A 14,997-nucleotide genomic window follows, 5' to 3' on the forward strand; every position below is an offset into this window, starting at 1 on the left:
ATAGTTTTATGGTATCTCTCTGTACAGGCTATGAGCAAACTTAGGGGGCTGTTCCTGCTGAATTGTGCTTAGTACAGGGGAATCCCTATGCTGCCATAGTTTTATGGTATCTCTCTGTACAGGCTATGAGCAAACTTAGGGGGCTGTTCCTGCTGAATTGTGCTTAGTACAGGGGAATCCCTATGCTGCCATAGTTTTATGGTATCTCTCTGTACAGGCTATGAGCAAACTTAGTGGCTGTTCCTGCTGAATTGTGTTTAGTACAGAGGATAGACAAGTAGTTAGCAAGCATATTGCAGATTGTGATAAAATAACTAACATATTGCCATTGTTGCAGCAAAATGACCTGGACAGCACATTCTCCTCCCTAGACAAGGACATCCAGACCCCGTACATACTAAGTTATCTTGCCAACAGCACTTTGGTTCCTCGGAGACGACATGCAGAACGGAGTCACCAGGTGACCAACATGGACAATCTGAGGAGCACAGAGGACAAATCAGATGTAAAAACCAACACAAGTACAGTGTCTTCTCGTGAGGATGTTCCGCCATATTTATCTTCCCAGGAACTGTTCAGGGAAGAGAGTTTGCTGCCACCTTCCAGCCACACCACGTTGGATATCCTGAAGGAAACCCCAGGGAGCTACAGGGCTCTCCACACCCTGAAGCCTACGGAGCTGGACTTTGACACCAGCAGAGAATCCATAGGGGACAGCCTGAACAGCATTTCTTTTCAAGAAGAGACGATGGATTCCAGGGCAGAACGAATACATTGCAACAGGAATCTGAGGGGTTCCATTGGGCATCAGCTGGAGGAGGTTCTAGAGCTGCTCAAGTTGGAAAAAGTAACGTGGATGAAAGTAAAGGAAATTGAACAGCCCATCTTGCACTTCAGGGAACAGGTTAAGGTAGGTTTAATGGCGGCTAGATGGTGGGGCCATAGACATCACAACCCTGCCCAGTATCAGGCCGATTGACCCAGTACGTGACTGGATACCATACAAGAGCCCAAGGGAGGAGGAGCTGCTGGTTCTCTTCACTTCCTACTCTGCTGGCAGATATTGGGGGGGGGGGGGGTTCTATAGCAGAGGTGAGCAAACTATGGCCCCCTGGCCTTTTTAATCCGGTCCGCCGACTCCGGCCCCCTTAAAAGAATTCCGGGTCCTGATTGGTTGCGGCTCGTGCGTGATGTCAGCATGCATTGGGTGCAACCATATAAAGCATGCAGAGGGGAAGCCGGGGGGACAGAAGCAGCCGGAGGATGGAGGGAGCTTAACGAGCCGCAGGTTGCTTGGGGGGGGGGGGGGGAGATGCTGGGGGGAGCTGGGGGGTGGAGCTGAGAGGCCCCGTGATTTCTGATGGCAGCCCTGGGCGTAACACTGGCCCAGCCCAGCCCGGCTATAAGTCAATGTGGCCCCTGAGCCAAAAAGTTTGCCCACCCCTGTTCTATAGAGATGACATTTGGATAAGGTATAATGGTTTTCTATGGGTTGAACCCAAGTCATAGTCTCTGCTTTACTACTTTCATATGGTATAAGCCAAGGGGTAGAGTAGGATCATAAATCAGGGCAGTATCACTTTAAGACACATGACCGTATTCCTTAATATCAGCCATAAGCCTGGTCCCAGTGCCTTGTTTCCGTCCCCCCAGCAGGATAAAGATGCCAGCCAGCAGAACTTTCCCATGGACAGATTGCTGGTAGAGACGGCTTTGGAAAGTTTCGACTTCTTAAACACGGACTTCCATGCTGATGAGATGTCGCTGTTTGGCAGCGTTCGGACTCACAGCAAGAGGTAAAGCACACATTATTTCTGTGTAGCCGATCCAAAAAATCCCCACTATTTCCTGTGTGATGTTTTGGGAACTGCTTGGAACAGTGGTACCAGGAAAATGTCCCTTCAGATTTAAAGGAATATGCCCCTGGTTTATTAGCTTCCTAATGTTTTCTTCTTAAAGCAACAACATACTCTTTCCCATGGAAAAATTAATTTGTAGCACTCTTATAGCTGAATAAAACCAACAATTGCTGACCCATAACTTAGATCAGCTGGAAGCTCTATATAGTATTACTTCTCCTTTAATAATGGGCTCAGTACCTACTCTCCCACAGCCCCAGTCCCTTCCCAGAGGCTATTATCCCCCCCACTGCTACTATAGGCACCATCTCTCCCTACTATACCTGCTATCCCACAGCCACAGTCCCTTCCCAGAGGCTATTATCCCCCCCACTGCTACTATAGGCACCATCTCTCCCTACTATACCTGTTATCCCACAGCCCCAGTCCCTTCCCAGAGACTATTATCCCCCCACTGCTACTATAGGCACCATCTCTCCCTACTATACCTGCTATCCCACAGCCACAGTCCCTTCCCAGAGGCTATTATCCCCCCACAGCTACTATAGGCACCATCTCTCCCTACTATACCTGCTATCCCACAGCCCCAGTCCCTTCCCAGAGGCTATTATCCCCCCACTGCTACTATAGGCACCATCTCTCCCTACTATACCTGCTATCCCACAGCCCCAGTCCCTTCCCAGAGGCTATTATGCTTAGTATTGGAACCCAGGAGTTTTCTGATTTTGCAAGTTATTAATGAGAAGAGGGAATTGAGCATTTTTGGCTTTAGAGATGGGAAAATATTTGCCTGGGAAAACACTAGAACCTTTCCCATGTAGAACGTGTTATGAATTACACAACTATTGTTCCGTTACACTATTTTTACATGAGCCATCAGCATGTTTAAATTAAAGACATTCCCTCATTAGTATTGTCTCCCTGGCAGAGTGGTTGGGACCTCTTGGTGCCTTTTGGAATGTGACACGGGTACGGCAGGAGATATTTGATTGGATAAAGATGGGCATAATTGGTGTACGTCACGCACAGTATCAACTGCATCAATCAGTGTCTGTAATGAGGAAAGTTTACACATACCAGGCGTATTATAAAGCTTAATTCAGCTCTCTCATTATAGCAAAGTTAACCGCAGATTTATTGTACTCGGTAGACACAGTAGTTCCAAAATGGACCTCAATAAAATCTCAGCAGTTTAGGATTCTAGTAAAAAGTCAGTGAGATGCTAAATATGCCCCAGAGCATTCCTTCTCTGTATATTTGTATTTATACATATGGGAGGGAGGTGCCATATTGTTTCCCTTAGACAGTACAGTATGAGGGTACAGCTTATTGTGTGCCCAGAACATTCCTTCTCTGTATATTTGTATTTATACATATGGGAGGGAGGTGCCATATTGTTTCCCTTAGACAGTACAGTATGAGGGTACAACTTATTGTGTGCCCAGAACATTCCTTCTCTGTATATTTGTATTTATACATATGGGAGGGCGATGCCATATTGTTTCCCTTAGACAGTACAGTATGAGGGTACAGCTTATTGTGTGCCCAGAACATTCCTTCTCTGTATATTTGTATTTATACATATGGGAGGGAGATGCCATATTGTTTCCCTTAGACAGTACAGTATGAGGGTACAGCTTATTGTGTGCCCAGAACATTCCTTCTCTGTATATTTGTATTTATACATATGGGAGGGAGATGCCATATTGTTTCCCTTAGACAGTACAGTATGAGGGTACAGCTTATTGTGTGCCCAGAACATTCCTTCTCTGTATATTTGTATTTATACATATGGGAGGGAGGTGCCATAGTGTTTCCCTTAGACAGTACAGTATGAGGGTACAGCTTATTGTGTGCCCAGAACATTCCTTCTCTGTATATTTGTATTTATACATATGGGAGGGAGGTGCCATACTGTTTCTATGTTCTATCTGTTAAGCATTGGAACTATACAAGAGAGAGCACTGACATCCATAGGGTGCAACACCAATTCCACCCCAAGTGAGGCAAGCACTGGAAATGAGGATCTGGACTTGATTCTCTCACTGCATCTGCGAGTCTGCAAAGCACTATTAAAGGTAATACAGAGTTTCCGTTTCACACAGTTACACACATGAGTGTTGGGCTGGAAGGGAATAAGAGGGAATTGTATGTTGCAGAAACTGACGTGGCCCAATACAGCCAGAATCTTACAGAACCACCTGCTGGAGGAGTTGTGCTGGCAGAAGGAGGTGTTGGACTACCTTTCCCTTATCTTTATCCAAAAGGCTGGCGACAACGTTTCCACTGATGAGGGTACGTAGCAACATATGCAACACCAGGCGTGGTTATGCTGCTAGCACCACTTCCCAATCAGCAGCACCACTCATAGGCTCTAGTTCATTTTGTATAGTAACGCTATTGGCTGTGCAGAATTAAGCAGGAGGGTAGAACCCACTCGCTCTAGCAAGAAAATACCATCATGATAAAGGGCCAGTGGCCACCCCTAACTACTACAGTCGGGTATAAGCTGCCTCTGTACTTCTGCAGGGTTAGCTCTCTGATGTTGCCCAAGGCATCCAATCAGTAATCAGCTTTCAACAGTAGCAAAGCATCTATTGGCTGCTATGAGCAACATCACCAGTAATGTCTTACTCCACTTTTTACACATTGTGATAAATATACCCCTTTGTATCTTACTAAGTATTTAATAAAAAACTTGGCCCGTGTTTTAGAGTTCGGCCCCTTATGTGATTGAGTTTGACACCCCTGTTCTATGGTAAGAGCACATTAGCAACCTAGAAGCTCCACCTGGTGGAAGACACAGGGTATTACAGGTACAAGTAATGAATAGTATGGCGCCTTCTCTTCCCAGAGGCACAAAGAATAGGCTGACTATCTGCAACTCTGTCTGCTCCCTATAATAATGCAAGCCCCCTTTCTTTCCCATCTGCCCAAAGTCATTCCAAAGGCCAAGAAGATCAGGCATTTCCTAAAGCTATGGAAGAGCTGCACAAGTCCGGACTGCCCCTGGTTCTGCGCATCTGAAACCTTCCTCAGCGCCGTCAAGAAAATGTTTGCGGGCAGGATCAAACGGAAATATCCAGGGCAGCTGGAAACAGGTAAATCCGTCGGGTGGCTGAGAATGAGAGGGAAGTCGCACACACTTACAGCTGGCGCTAGTGCTCACTGGGGGGGGGGAGGCAAAATGTTAGGTGATTGAATTCACTTACCCGATACCCCCAAGCTGGTGCCCCTAGTAGCAGAAAATCAACTCAGCCCGGGGCACATACAGACGAGCGACCCTCTTCCTTTCTTCTCCTCTCACTGCGATCCAGAGGGCCGCTCATATTCGATAGTCAAAAAGACTTTTTTTGTTAAAGTGCAGCTTTTCCCTCAAAGAAAGAACACAGAAGAGGATCTGCATGTAACCGGGCTGGTGTGGGTTTTTTGCTAACAGCAGCACCGGCCAGGGGTTTAGGGTAACAGGGATCCCCAACCTTTCTTACTCGTGAGCCACAATGAAATTTAAAAAGACTTGGAGAGCAACACAAGCACCATAAAAGTTCATGGAGGAGCCAAATAAGGGCTGTGATTGGCTAATAGGCAGCCTCTATGCACACTATCAGCTTACAGGGGGCTTTATTTGGTAGGAAATCTTGTTTTTATTCAACCAAAACTTGCCCCCAAGTCAGGAATTCAAAAATAACTCCCTGGTTTGGGGGCACTGAGAGCAACACCCAAGGGGTTGGGGAGCAACATGTTGCCCTGAGCCACTGGTTGGGGATCACTAGGGTAAGTTAATACAATCACTGAGGGGGTGCCTAACACTTTCAGTCACAGTGACACAGATCCTATCTGATACCCATTGTAAGCAGCAGTCCTGCCCTGCTTTATGGCTGAGATTCTAGCTATCTGTATAACAGGATCTGTGCCACTGTGACAGAATGCTCTGTTATACAGATAGCTAGAATCTCAGCCATAAAGCAGGGCAGGACTGCTGCTTACAATGGGGATCAGATAGGATCTGTGCCACTGTGACAGAATGCTCTATCTGATCCCCATTGTAAGCAGCAGTCCTGCCCTGCTTTATGGCTGAGATTCTAGCTATCTGTATAACAGAGAATTCTGTCACAGTGGCCAAGTAAGAGAACATAAAGCAAATACTGAAATAATTAAATATTGTCAGGGTATTCTAGTGATGGAGGGGGTGGCTACAGACACATAAGAAATGGTGGAAGGTTTTGGAGGAAATGATGAGAGTAAATGTCTGGATAATGAGTGGAGAGATTTCCTTCGGGCTGTGCGAGTATGTGCTATGAATCAGGTTTCACCGGTTCGATACCTGTCTCTGCATCATCTTCCTGACATCTCCTAAACCAAATCATCTGGGGAGGGAGCGCCCAAAGGCCGAGCTTTGTTCCTCTATCTAAACGCTGAAGTTAGATGTAGCCTGGAGGAGCCATCAGGAATCTGCATGTGTGTGTATAAGGTCAGGTTTCCAAGCCTGATACCCCCCATGGATGTTAAACCCATTAAGCAGCCCCTGACTCATTGTCCACATGTTGACGTGAATCCGGACGCACGATACTTCTATTTATTTATTCTTCTCCCCAAGCAGCTCGGCTAAATTGTCTCCATAAAATGTGGCCAGAGTTTGGCGGTAATGAAAGATTTACTGGCCTCATTAAAGAAAACAAGAATATAAATAAAGGCCGACCCAGGAGTCTGGTATCTGGGACCCATCGAGTTATAGTGGTTTATTTAAGGGTGCGGGTACAGCGAGATGCATTCCAGGGAAGGAATTGGCTCCCATTAAGCCATTTATACAAAAAGTCTGGTTTGCCCCAGTCCCCAGCACGATAGGTCTGTACTTATGGGCATGGAGAATTACACTGAGCCATGTCTGTGGTTAAGTGCCATAAAGTAAGACTGATCTGCTGTTTTGTGACCAGTAGCTCACTAAATCTCCATCTGATGTTTCCCTTTCAGTATGCAGAAGAGTTCTGGAGCAGATGTTTACCTTTGGGGGCGTATTTCCAGCGAATGAGTTATCGGACGGTGTGGTTTCCATTTTCCTGGTGTATGGGTATCTGAGAAGACATCAAGTGTTAGACCTTGAGAAATACATTGCTGCCCTTACCAGAGAAGGTATGGAATTCCACTTGCCCATGGCCTGAGTCTATTACTACAGCAGCTGGGCCTCTGTTACCTGCATTCCCCTGCCATAGACTCCTGCGGGTCAGATTCAGAGCGTAAGGCTAATGGCACAGTGCGAGAATGCCTGGGGAGCCCTTAGCCTCTTCAATAGAAATATAAATAAATAGAAGAGGTCAAATTAAAGCTAGGCTGCTGGTTATTCTATAGACAGAAGCTCCAACTCCGTGCACATCAGCCAAGTGCAGTTAAACATCTGAGAGGAGCAGAGACCATGGTAGACTCATTAAGAGGGAGCAGTTACTCGCCTACTTGTTATGTCTGCCTGGAAACAGCCCGGTCCCACTCACACACCTTACACCGACACATGGATAGTACAGGGGCTACTGAAACACACGCAGAGCTGCCTCTTTGTTTATTCATTTTGTAATATCCCTCACAATGAACCAATCTTTATCTGTACTGTCTAAGGGAAACAATATGGCACCTCCCTCCCATATGTATAAATACAAATATACAGAGAAGGAATGTTCTGGGCACACAATAAGCTGTACCCTCATACAGTACTGTCTAAGGGAAACAATATGGCACCTCCCTCCCATATGTATAAATACAAATATACAGAGAAGGAATGTTCTGGGCACACAATAAGCTGTACCCCCATACTGTACTGTTTTGTTAAGTCACAATATATGGGGTATTTTATTCCTTTGGGTAAATTGCAGCTGACTGTCCCCTGTATCTTTGCTCCTTTAGTGACTCTTATTGAAGACCTTCAGTTACCTGGAAGACTAAAGAAGATAAAAAAATTAAAGGCCAAGCAAATCTATCGGCTTCAGCCACTGCCACAGCTTCTCAGAATCCTAGCCAATTTCCAACTCGACGAAAACAAGAAGTTGTCCAAAGCCTCAGCAAACTTCCTTTCCAGGGCTTCCACCAACAAGCAATTCAAACACAAGGTACAGAATCCAGCAATTACTGACAGAATAATGTTTGATAGGTTAGATGGCCTGTAAGCACTCTCACCCTAACCAGGGGTACCCAGGGCACAAATAAGCACTCACCCCAAATCTCCCCCTAACTGGCCTTCAGGCTGGGCCCCCTTAGCCCATAACAAGGTTACAGATATATAGAAACATTGGGGTAACAGTCACCCTGCTATAGTTCCAGGGGTACCCAGGGCACAAATAAGCACTCACCCCAAATCTCCCCTAACTGGCCTTCAGGCTGGGCCCCCTTAGCTCATAACAAGGTTACAGATATATAGAAACATTGGGGTAACAGTCACCCTGCTATAGTTCCAGGGGTACCCAGGGCACAAATAAGCACTCACCCCAAATCTCCCCCTAACTGGCCTTCAGGCTGGGCCCCCTTAGCCCATAACAAGGTTACAGATATATAGAAACATTGGGGTAACAGTCACCCTGCTACAGTTCCAGGGGTACCCAGGGCACAAATAAGCACTCACCCCAAATCCCCCCCTAACTGGCCTTCAGGCTGGGCCCCCTTAGCCCATAACAAGGTTACAGATATATAGAAACATTGGGGTAACAGTCACCCTGCTATAGTTCCAGGGGTACCCAGGGCACAAATAAGCACTCACCCCAAATCCCCCCCTAACTGGCCTTCAGGCTGGGCCCCCTTAGCCCATAACAAGGTTACATATATATAGAAACATTGGGGTAACAGTCACATTGGGGTAATTTCCTCGGGCTAAACTTGCCTTTGTGATTTACCTCTAAAAGAAATTCCTATTTATTAGCTATATTGCAGAGTTCAGTGTATCTCGGAGGGATTGAATAACACAGTTCCAACATTCTTAGCCAACCAGTGCTCAAAGCCACAGTTCACACAGTGAAACAGCTAAGGCCACTAGAGGGCAGTGCGGTTGTGCATATTTAAACATGAACTTACAGGCGCAGCTAAGATAATATTAGAATTATCTGTTTATTTTAAATTCATCGGTACTGCATTAAGAGGCTTCCTAAGGTTGCCTTAAGCAGCAAATTCATAGTAGATTCGCTTGTAAAGACAATTTATTTCCCGCCACTGGTATAAGGAATGATTTCCTTGCATACTCTGCCCAGGGAAGGGTTAAACATCTGCCCCATGGGGGAGGCTTGGGAATGTTTATATCATTGCAGCAGGATAATGTCAGTAACCCCTGACTCCAGGAAACGGTGACAGATAAAGGCCACAGCTATAAAAATACATCATTACTGGGCTAGCCGCAGGAACCAGATGGAAGCCACTCCATTGCATATTTTGGGATTTAGGATTAGGACAGAGGGAATGTGAAGACACTCTTGCTCTTCCTATTGTGCTTAGGGATGGTGGCCCAGAGTTATGGCTACAGTGGCAAGAAAGAGACCTAAGTGACAGTGTAGGGGAATCCAATGAGGGTGATAGCCAACTTGCTAATGGCATCAAGTACTGGGGGGGGCAAATGTCTGTTTCTTACCTAAGCAAGGAAAGAATTTCATCCTGGTACCTCTAAGGGAAGTCTAGATGCCTTCAATCAGTTCTTGATGCCCAGTGGCACTTTGTGGGCGTTTCCCTAATCCTGGCAGTTGCCTATAGAAGCCCAGAAGTAGCTTTATTAGCACAAAGATGTAATTGTGTTTCCATTTCCCCCATTCCAGGCAGTTCTGTATTATACAGAGGTTTTATCTGGTGATGATACAACGCTCCAGCGATCGGCCTGCTTGGCCCTGAAGCATCTAAAAGTAAGTCTACCCCCCCAAACATAGCTCTTTGTAAGGGTAACCAGGTCTCCTGTAACCTGCTAGGCACCTCTGTGTAACTAGGGCTGTGTACTATCAATAGGAGGATTCTGTGCCTGTAACACTCTGTCATCACATAGCAACCCCACACTGAGCCTCCAGCAATGCCTGCAGCTTGCCTGAGACACTAAGGCTGCAGCTAAGTTGCCTGTAAGTGAACATGTATGAGCATGTAGTGCTGGGGGATGACGCTGCAGCAGGCTACATTAGGAACATTGGCGCAGCAGCTCTTGTTAGCAGGGTATTGTGTTGTGTGTCACACAGGGGACGGCGAGTATCGACCAGATCGCTTGTTTGTGTCAGTCTGAAGTGGAGGAAGTGAGGAACATCGCCAGAGACACCATCTTATCCTTCGGTAAGTCCAACCGGCAGCGCAAGTCCTCGGGGGGCCTGGGCTGGCTCAAACTGATTTAAAGGGTTGTGATATCAGGGAACCAAGGAGAGTCAGACAGGCTTTACATCAGCGCTATAACAAAGGGAAGCCCTTTGAGTAATGTTGACATAAAGCAATACTGTCATGGGAAAACATGTTATTTTTCAAAACCCATCAGTTAATAGAGCAGCAGAATTCTGCATTGTAATCTTTTTCAAAAGCGCAAATTGATTTTTTATATTTAATTTTGAAATTTCACATGGGGCTAGCCATATTCTTCATTTCCCAGGGTGCCACAGCCACGTGACCTGTGCTCTGATAAACTTCACTCACACTTTACTGCTGCGCTGCAAGTTGGAGTGATATCCCCCCCCTCCCACCCACTCACAGCAGCCGATCAGCCGCTCCCAGTAGGTATCAGAATAGCACTCAATAGTAAGAAATCCAAGTCCGGCTTGGGACTCCTCCAGTTACATGGGAGTAGGAGAAACAATAGGTTGGCTGAAAGCAGTTCTAATGTGTAGCGCTGGCTCCTTCTGAAAGCTCAGACTCAGGCACAATGCACTGAGATGGCGCCTACACACCAATATTACAGCTACAAATACATTTGTTGGTTGAAGAATGAATGGCAACTTGTGAAAGAGACTTTCTAACGTGTGATGACATTTGCAGGTATGAAAGGATGTCAGGCTTTTGGAAAGACTGACAAGATGTGCCGGGAACTGCAGGACACCCTGACACTGGACGGCGAGATAGAAATTACAGTATTTTGAAGTTGCAAAAGAAAGGGGGAGGGGGGATTAAAGGTCTAAATTTTCTTTGTCTGTTCCCAAAATGTGTATAAAATTTAAAAATGTATATTTAGGTTTCCTTCAGTTGCACATAAATGGGCATTCTCACTGCTAACCCCCCCCCCCCAATCATTCTATCTGGCTGCTGCCAGGAAAGTACAGCAGGGGGCGCTACTGTTACACACATTTATGATATAGCGGTGTAGAACTGCTAATATCACAAAGAGATAAAACAATGTAAAAAAACTCAGAATACCTTGATGGTGGGTCCATATCCCCTTTCATGACAATATGAGACTTTCCTGGTTCCCCTACAAAGTTATTTTTTGGGTTGGGGAATTTATCTTTTCCATTACACGTGGAATATACCAAGTATCAGCTGCACAGGGGGAGTCATACTTGAGCACTTCCCGCAGTCTGCTAGGAAAAAGTAATTTTTTTTTGTTAAATCACATTATTTCCTTAAATGTTTAATTTGTATTGTAAAATTTCTGTTCCTTCAAAGAAACGAAGGTGTTTGGAAAGTTGAAAGTGTTGGAAATTAGTGAAGGTTTAAGTTTCAGTTGGTTGCCCTTTAATAGGCGGGGCATGTAAAAGGAGAGTGTATTATGGTTCATCTATGGAATAACTTTAGCATGTAGCAGATTGAAATGACCCACTCAGTGTTGCAGTTGGTCTTTATTTAGGTCCAGCCACACCTGGAGCTGCAGAATAAAGTTGTTTAATACCCATACAGAAAGTTTGAAAAGCAATAGCAAGTTGCCTAGGAATGTCACTGCCCCTACCAAAGGTCCATTTCAAGGGGAAGTAAAGCATTACGTTAAAGATTAATAGTGTCCCTTTCAGTGAATGCAACGTGGATTTGGCACTGACATCATCTAATAGCAAATGTGACTCTAAGCGGAAGAGCCCCCAGCTGCCACCCATAATGTACATGTTATATATATTTGTTAATAAGAAATGTGCACAAATGCTTTCCTTTCTGTATATTGTAAGTTCATAAACAATAAACTTTTGTGACTTTATGGCACCAATATGCATCCCGCCGCCATTTGGTTTCCTTGGTGCCCTGACTCTATTAAGAAACGAAGACTTACCCTGCTTCCATTATAGAAATAGCAGATGCCGTGCAACAGGTACCCAGAGCAACTGTGATCTGTCAAACATCCGGCAAGCCCAGCCTGTGCAGTTGTATGGTCTGGGAAACAAGATGGCCGCCTCGACGTCAACTGAGAGAAAAAGTAAGAGTGAGGCTTTAGTAATGCGGCGGATAAATATGCCAATGTTTTGCCCCCTTCCCAGATAGGGTTAAGTGCCCAGGAAACCTACCCCAAAATTCCCCTTAGTAACGAAGCTCTAATCTTTCAGCACTAAACAGCACTCTGGTTGCTATAGAGAATCTCTGTAGCAACATAAAGTCTGATATGTTTATATTCCCAACAAAGAATCAGTGGAAGGATAAAAGCCCCACCCAACAAACCATAAGAACAAAAATGATCAACTCACAGTCTGCATTGACTCCATGAAGCGCTGGAATTAACTCCGCCCATCATCAACTTGGTGGCAGTTTCTTCTCCGAACAGTTTCTGGGTAACTTTCAATAATAACCCCCAAAAAACACACTAAGGTTACATGAGGTTAACTACAAGCTACTATGGTCGCTTTAATACGATAATAAAGGGTAAGTAACAGTAAATACTGCTGGGAGGAATGGGCAGAGAAACATATTGGTCTGCAGTTGTCTCTCCACAAGTGTCCAATGCACTAATGCTGGTCATACGAGGGCCCTTGGGTAAGGAGCCAATCGGACCATTGATGTGCCTCTCCTCCCATGGATCTCTATAGGCTGATTGTTGGCCGAGGGGCTAAACAATGACACCTACCCAATGTTGATCAGCACATAGGTGACCCAGTGTAGGTGCTGGCACCATGCCCATCCCAGCAGCCGCACACATACAGAATGTAATAAAGTAGCCAGCATTACACAGCCACATGTTCAGAGACAAACAAATAGCTGTTTATTAAATGGTTATACCATCTACGTTACAAAATAAGCTTATCAGTTTCATGTACAGTGAATATTCCAAAAATGGAGCCCAACAGAACCCCCATTGAGCCTGCCAACCCAACCCAGGGACATCCAAGCTTCTTCAGAAACACTTTGCGCTATATGTAATAAAAGTCACTAACTGCCCAGGAGCAGTAACCCATAGCAACCGATAAAATGTTTGCTTTTAAACAGATGGTTGCTACGGGTTACTGCTCCTGGGCAAACTTAGTATCTTTTATAACATAACCCCTTAAGTGTGGAACAAAGGGGAAAGAAAAGAACAAGGCTGTATTGGATTAAATGCATTTGCAAACAGGAAGGAAACGGGGATTACACAAATCACATCCCAGCCAATGCCAAACAGCGGTAAATTGGCGATTATTATTCAGAACATGTGGACCACAGCTGATAATGGAGACCAGAAGCCTGTCTATCTAGTCTTATTTTAATCTTTCTATACAGTGTGGGTATTTGTATCAAGGACCAGTTTAATGGAAAACACTTATTCCCATAGGGTTTCAACTCATAAATACAACTGTGCCTAATAACAGCAACTTCCCAATAAACATTCATTAAACCATATCAATGGTTTTAACCTTATTTCCACTAAAAAGCACTTTCTATTGACTGCACTGGTGGTTCCGACTTTACAAAGCAGTAGCAGTAGCCAACTGATTAACAGACCAGTCTGCTTTCTGCTTTTCCGAAGAGTCGGAACCATGGAATAAAAACAGATGCTGCTTTCAACTGCAATTATATTTACAAGTAACTTTAAACCAGTGAAAATTTGGAGTGTATTTACAAAAGGCAGTTACAGTGCGTCAATGATGGGAAAATGGTTTCCCCCACTGGAGGTGCAGGATGGTAGTGCCCACTACAGGGGGAAAACAATAGCATTTTTAAAACCCCCAAACATGCCTCGTGAGTGGGGAAAACCATTTTTCAAGAACAGGTTCCCTGTAAAAATAAGAATACATTGTAATGATGCTTTTTCGATTTTGTTCCACCAATAACTATTCCTGGAAGAAGGAAGTAGAATGACTGGAAGCTGACACGTCCGGGTACCAGGAAATAGGCAAATAGAAAAGTGGCTGTATCTTGGTAATGAAAGCGACTCGTATATTAATCTATAGCAGCTAAATCGCCGCGATTAGTCGCTGCTACAGAGTTTTTCTTTTAAAAAGTTGTGGCGACTAATCGCCCAGTGCGGTTTCACCCCTATTCATTACATATTTGTCACAGGCCTTCATTATTCTTAAATTTTAGGTCAGTATAATGATTCCCCCACACATTTGGATACCTAATAATAGGCTGTATTTACCCTGCTGCCCCTTCATACAGCATTTGAACATGATCACATATAACAGGGTGGGGATTTATATACAGGCCAGTTAGTTTAACCTGGCACCCACAGGGACTTCCTATAAATCCCCATCACAATTATACATAATCCATTCTAATGCTTTAGGACGTAATAGGCCACTTACCCATCATTCATTTTGTATGTGTCACATGGTATAACTGAATCAGTGAAGGCAAAACACCATATAAAACAATTCTTGCTCCTGCCATGGTGCATGTATGTCTCTACCTATCGGTCTGCACCGGTGGCACAGATATCTATCATCAGCCGGCGGGACAAGCAGAACACAGGACAATGACAACATCAGTTGGTAGGCACCATAAGGTGGAAAATGCTGGTGGATCGTTTTAAGTTACATTTATTCGTAGCAGTTTCTTTGCTTGTTTGCACCAGAATAGAACGCAGCAGTCAGTACAATAAAGGGTGTGCAATGTCCGACAGGCGACAGATTTAGAAAATGAAAGGGGGGGAAAACAATCGGTACTGTTGGTCTACCCTGAGCAAATAAAAAAGCTGTTCCTACTATTAAAAAAAAAAGGTATAGAAATGACAAAGATATTGTAACAGTTATTATAGAGAGTAAATGCCAACCACAGGCACAGCCCACAAAGCAAGTCTTTGTCTGTTCATCTCCAGAATAAA

The 14,997-nt window shown here is 44.8% G+C and overlaps 1 protein-coding gene across 3 annotated transcripts in view; it reads left to right on the forward strand.

Annotated features, from left to right (window-relative positions):
- The window catches only part of ripor3 (RIPOR family member 3), an 87,373-nt gene extending 75,393 nt beyond the window's left edge, over nt 1-11,980 (forward strand). For 2 of the 3 annotated variants that reach the window (XM_031894640.1, XM_031894638.1), the window contains exons 13-22: nt 338-910; nt 1,654-1,796; nt 3,799-3,937; nt 4,019-4,154; nt 4,799-4,960; nt 6,831-6,989; nt 7,752-7,954; nt 9,638-9,721; nt 10,043-10,133; nt 10,824-11,980. In XM_031894640.1, coding sequence (XP_031750500.1) covers nt 338-910; nt 1,654-1,796; nt 3,799-3,937; nt 4,019-4,154; nt 4,799-4,960; nt 6,831-6,989; nt 7,752-7,954; nt 9,638-9,721; nt 10,043-10,133; nt 10,824-10,924 — 1,791 coding nt within the window. In that variant the 3' untranslated portion in view covers nt 10,925-11,980. The remainder of the gene's footprint in view (nt 1-337; nt 911-1,653; nt 1,797-3,798; nt 3,938-4,018; nt 4,155-4,798; nt 4,961-6,830; nt 6,990-7,751; nt 7,955-9,637; nt 9,722-10,042; nt 10,134-10,823) is intronic. The other variant, XM_031894639.1, reaches the window with a different exon arrangement.
- The last annotated feature ends 3,017 nt before the right edge of the window (nt 11,981-14,997 follow it).

Source organism: Xenopus tropicalis, chromosome 10 (assembly GCF_000004195.4).
Source record: "Xenopus tropicalis strain Nigerian chromosome 10, UCB_Xtro_10.0, whole genome shotgun sequence".
In the NCBI taxonomy this organism is placed as follows: domain Eukaryota; kingdom Metazoa; phylum Chordata; class Amphibia; order Anura; family Pipidae; genus Xenopus; species Xenopus tropicalis.